General features: G+C 56.9%; 1 protein-coding gene across 1 annotated transcript in view; it reads right to left on the minus strand.

Moving 5' to 3' along the window:
* The window catches only part of UNCX (UNC homeobox), a 4,448-nt gene extending 1,644 nt beyond the window's left edge, over window positions 1-2,804 (minus strand). Inside the window, exons 1-3 of the mRNA XM_072349371.1 lie at window positions 2,442-2,804; window positions 1,324-1,499; window positions 1-23 (exon numbers count right to left, since the gene is read on the minus strand). The exon at window positions 1-23 is cut by the window's left edge and continues 1,644 nt beyond it. Coding sequence (XP_072205472.1) covers window positions 1-23; window positions 1,324-1,499; window positions 2,442-2,691 — 449 coding nt within the window. The 5' untranslated portion in view covers window positions 2,692-2,804. The remainder of the gene's footprint in view (window positions 24-1,323; window positions 1,500-2,441) is intronic.
* Window positions 2,805-5,000: the final 2,196 nt, after the last annotated feature.

Genomic DNA, 5,000 nt, shown 5'->3' on the forward strand with positions numbered 1-5,000 from the left:
GCCCGGCGATTTTGGAACCAGACCTACACACCGAACAATGAGAAGCAGTTAACACCCAGCGCACCGGCCCCGAGGTGGCCAGGGCAGAGCGGGGAGGGGAAGAAGCACAGATCAGGCCTCCCCTGTCCACCCGTCGAGGTGCCGGCAGCGCCCAGCACCGGATGTCTGCGAGATGGAGAGCACGGGAAGGGGCAGAAAATAATGACAATAGTCAAGGGGTGTGAGGGGGGGGGCGCACACTCACACACACACACGCTGCACAGGGCCCGTACCGAGGAAAGGGAAGGGAAAGCGTCTGTTCCCTCAGCTGTTCCCCCGCGGCCCAGAGGTGCAGAAGCACCGGGCTTGGGCACAATCCTCCATTCCCACCCCCCTTCCCCAGCATCGTACAGAACGCGCTGGAAGAGAGCATAGCAGATGGGGGGCAGAAAGGCCTCCCGGCCTTATCCTCCTCCCGTCCGGAACACGGAGGGGAGGCGCTGGGGGGCTGCCGGCTCAGCCCACAAACTGGGGTTTGCTTTTAGTAGCTTAGGGGAGAAACCACTGAAACTCTGCCCGCTCCAGCCGTGCATCGGCCCCGTGCGTGTCGCTTCCCCACGGGTCCCAGCGGTCCCTCCACGCCCGCAGCCCAAGCCCTGGAAAGCGGCCCCGGCAATTCGCTGCTCCCGTCGCTGCTTCTTTGCCCCTGCCGGGCCGTACCGAGCCGGGCAGTGCCGGGGCTCAGCCGGCCCTCGGCGGGCAGCGCTCCGCACAACGGAACCTCCGGAGAGACTCGCGGTGCGGGCTCAGCCAGCGGCTCCGCACAAACTCATCCGCTCCCCGGGCACAGCGGCCCCGCGACGCACAGCAGCAGGGAGAGACCCACGGACTCCATTCCTATTATTATTTTTCAGCTCAGTTTAAGCAAACAGACTCTGCCCGAACCGGGAAGGCCGGTAAACGAAGCTGAACAAGTCCCACACGGCCTCGGAGCGCCCCGAGCTGCACCGACATCGTCCGACGGATCCCAGCCCGTGATTGAACCCCGTATTTACATCGTCAGTTTTTAAGCCGTGGCTCGTTGAAAGAGAAACGCTTACAGAGGGAAAATAAAAATGTTCTGGGAACCTACGATGGAATGCCGCTGTTGGCGGCCAGTTTGCGAGCCTGCTTATTTCTAATCATTGTTATTATTATTAAGAAATAAAGATAATAAAAATGAAACAGTAGCGACCGAGCGGAGGTTGGGAACAAAGCAGAGAGGGGCTGCGGGCCAGGCTCAGGGTTGGAGCCCCGGGGAGTCTCTGGGTCCAGGGGAAAGGAAGGGAGCGGGTCGGGGTTTACCTGCACTCTGGACTCCACCAAGTCCAGCCTGAGAGCCAGAGCCTCTCGCATAAACACGTCCGGGTAATGGCTCTCATTAAACGCCTTTTCCAGCTCCTCGAGCTGCCAGCCGGTAAAATTGGTGCGGGTTCGTCTTCTCTTACAGCCAGGACTTTCTTTGTCCGGGTCACCCGAGTCTGAAAAGGCAGAAATACCCTCAGCTCCCCGAAGAGAGGCCTTCTCCCCCCTCCCTGCCATTCACAGGAGCTTTCAAACTTCCGTGCTCGGTAACGTCGATAGAACAGCGGGGTTACACACACACCTGAGCTAAAAACGGGCAGGAGCCCATCGGCCCTCGCCTCCTCCGAAAATGTACTTTACACAACATTTATCCTGAAGGAAGCTCTCCATAGGCACTGGCAGAGAGAGAGAGAGAAGTTCCAATATTTGCTCCGGCCACCCAGGATCGAATTAGAACAATAATAATGAAAGAACCCCACCACCACCACTCCCCGTTCCCTTCCCCAGCCCCGACGGCCGCAGCCGCTCCCTCTCGCGGCCCCGGCCGTGGGTTGAGCGCTCGGGGCCTCCGTGGGGATGAACGGCCCCGGTCGGGGCTCACGGTCGCTCCTCACCTTCTCCACCGAGCGTGGAAGTTATTATTATAAGAAGAAATGATGTTGAGCGTTTTATTTTGTTTTATTTTTCCGGAAGGGGGATATTCCGGGATTAATACAAGGAGGTTTGGGCGACGTTCTGATGGCTGAACAATAGCTGTGCTACAAGGCCGGGGAGGGGGGAGGGAAGGAGAGCGTTTCTCTTTGGTTATATCGTTTTTAAAAATAAATAAGAAGAAGCTTATAAATAGAAATCGTCGCTCTCCTTCTCCCAAACCCCATCGCTCCTCAGGATTCTGCCTCCCGTTCCCTCCGGACGGATCGGTACGGCCCGAGCCCCCACTCCGGCCGTGAACTCGGGGCAGGCCCCGGGCCGGGCCGCTATTGTTCGGGGTACAGCGCGGCCCCGCGCCGGGGGGGCTCCCACCACCCGCTCCCCCCCCGCTTCGTCCCATCCCGCCCCCTCGGGGACCCACGAAGGGCCCCGTTCTCCCGCAGCGAGGGGCGCGGCGCCGCTCCTACCTGCGAGCTTGAAGGGCTGCGTGTCCGCGCTCACCCCGCAGCCCGAAGGGATGAGCGGAGCGGGGGTGACCACGGAGGCCGCGCAGGAGCCGCTCAGTAATCCATCGATGGAGAAGGGCACGGAAGCGGCCGCCGACTGCAGCTGGTGGCCGGCCAGCTCGTAGACGTGGTGGTGGCCGAGCGGGTAAGGGAAGCCCACCATGCCCCCGAACTGGGCATGGGGATGCTCCAGGATGCGGCTGTCCATCATGGGGGCGGCTCTAGCGAGGCGGGGGGTGCCGGGGGGGCTGCCGGCGGCTCCGGGGGTGCTGGCGGCGGGGCGGCTGCGGCCGGGGGTGCTGCTGCCGGCGGAGGCGGCGCGGCGAGGGGCTCATGCTGCAGGGCGCCCGGGCGCTTTAACTTTATCAACATCAGGCTCCCAATAATTAGCTCAGGCTGGGGGAATTTGGGACCAATAAGAAACGTTAATCGGTCCTGACGTCAGAGACGTGCCAGTGTGGGGAGCGAACGTTTTCCATATCGATTGCTAATTATACCTGACATCCAGCCTCAATAAACAATATCAGAGCTGTCACAACAAGACAAGGGGGGCTTTGATACGAACTCCAGCCCGAGGAGGGCGGCGGGGGCCGGGCGGGCAGGGGAGGGTGCGGGGGAGACGGAGGGGAACGCACGGAGCCCACCGATCCCCGTTAAATAGCGAACAGCCGGAGAGCCGCACGCGCACACCGCCCCCCCCACCAGCCGGCCCCCCTTGTCCCCTCCCCTCTCCAAATCACTAATAGATTTCCCTTTAAAACATTCACCAGCGTGTTGTGGGGATTTTTCACCAGAAATGCTCTACTCTCTGAACCTTTAAAGTGATGTTGCTCCAATTACAGAGAGACATTGAGCGGCAAATAGACTGATCCAATAATAGGAGATTCATCATCCGCTCTTTCCAGAGCTGTCACATTGAATTTAAAACTACAAGCCTTTTCATCTCCTCTCCGGCTCTATAACAGGGGATAGGGGAGGGGGGCAGAGGGAGGGCGAGGGAAAAAAATGGGGGGAAAAAAGGGAAGAAAAAAAAAGAAGGCAGAGGCTTTTGCGGCGTTTAGAGGGAGACTTGAGCGTATCAATCGAAATCATAATTAATGCAATCTCTTATCGATTCGGCCACGGCCTTCCCCTCCCCAGCAGCCCCCGCAGCCCACGCGTTGTGGGCGCAGCCGCATCCCGGAGCGGCAGCTTCTGCCTAAAGAGGAGGCCCGGAAGAACTCGGAAAAAAAAAGAGAAAGAATCCCAAATAAAGTTCCCTCCCCTCCCTCCCCATCGCCTCCCCTCCATCACACCCACCGTCAGTGCTAAACGGCTTCAAACAGCCGCCAAATTTCTCCTAATTAAATTACATCCCCATCGAAGTTTTCACCCTGATAAAATATTGATGCCCCCCCCTTCCCTCCCCCCCCCCCCCCACCCTCACTCCCCCCTCCCAGATAGTCGTCAAAGGGAATGTTGTCCAACGAGCCTCAATGTGGGGCCCACTCCTGCACGAGTCAGAGGTCGGGTGGGGAAACCTGGGGAGATGGGGCGGGGGGGTCCCAAACTGGGGGAGTCTGGGGGTCCCTCCTCCCCAGCCCGGCCGGCCACTGTGGGAGGGAGGGGAGCGGAGGGGCCCCGCAGCGTCCGCCGTTAACAAAGAGGAGAGGGAGAGAGCAGCCGGGCTGGGAAATCAAACAGGGAAAACTCTTTAAATCTTCCTGGGAGGTTCGTGCGGAATGAAATCCTTCGAGTCGGGGCGGGGGGGGAGGAGAAAAGGGGAGAAAAAACAATAATAAAAAAGAAGGAAAAAGGAAAAGATAGAGAGGAAAGGGGGAAGAGGGAGAGACACTTTATCTCTGGGAAGCATACAAATAGATTTTCCAGTTATAAAATATCCGGTATATATATGATATATGATACATTTCACAGCGCTTATTTGTGTGAGGACGGGAGAGGGAGAAGCTAAAATTGAAATAAAGAGGAAGTGGAGTCTCTAATCTATGTTGTCTGTCCGGAACTGTATTTATTCACCTAATTGAATGCCGTACAATATAGCGCTGTATTATTGCTGTTCCTCCCTCCCCCTATAGATTAGTTTAATTATGGTCTCCTGCCTCTGCTCTGAGCTAAAAGGTACCGCGAGTTTGGACGGCGCAGCCCTAACAGAAAGAAGAAAATGATGGGGTTGGTATTAATTCTGGGGTCAAGGGCTTCACTTTTCACCATAATTTAATTTCTTTCTCTATAAATACTAAATGTAAACTGTGTCCACTGGACCAAATTTTGCCCGTAGCAATAAACGCCTCATTTTCTGTCGGATTTCAGGAGAGGAATGCGAGGGGGACGTGTTTCTGAATACAGAATGGTAATCAATCCAGCCCGGAATAAGAGAGGGGGGACTTTTTTTTTTTTCCCTTTCCCCCCTCTCCCTCTTTATTATAATGAATTAATTCGACTTTATTTATCCCATTTTCTGGAGCTGACAGAACGTTAATTTGAGTTGAAATTTCTCTCGCCTCTCACTCCCTGACCCCT

The sequence above is a fragment of the Excalfactoria chinensis genome, chromosome 14, assembly GCF_039878825.1.
Source record: "Excalfactoria chinensis isolate bCotChi1 chromosome 14, bCotChi1.hap2, whole genome shotgun sequence".
In the NCBI taxonomy this organism is placed as follows: Eukaryota; Metazoa; Chordata; class Aves; order Galliformes; family Phasianidae; genus Excalfactoria; species Excalfactoria chinensis.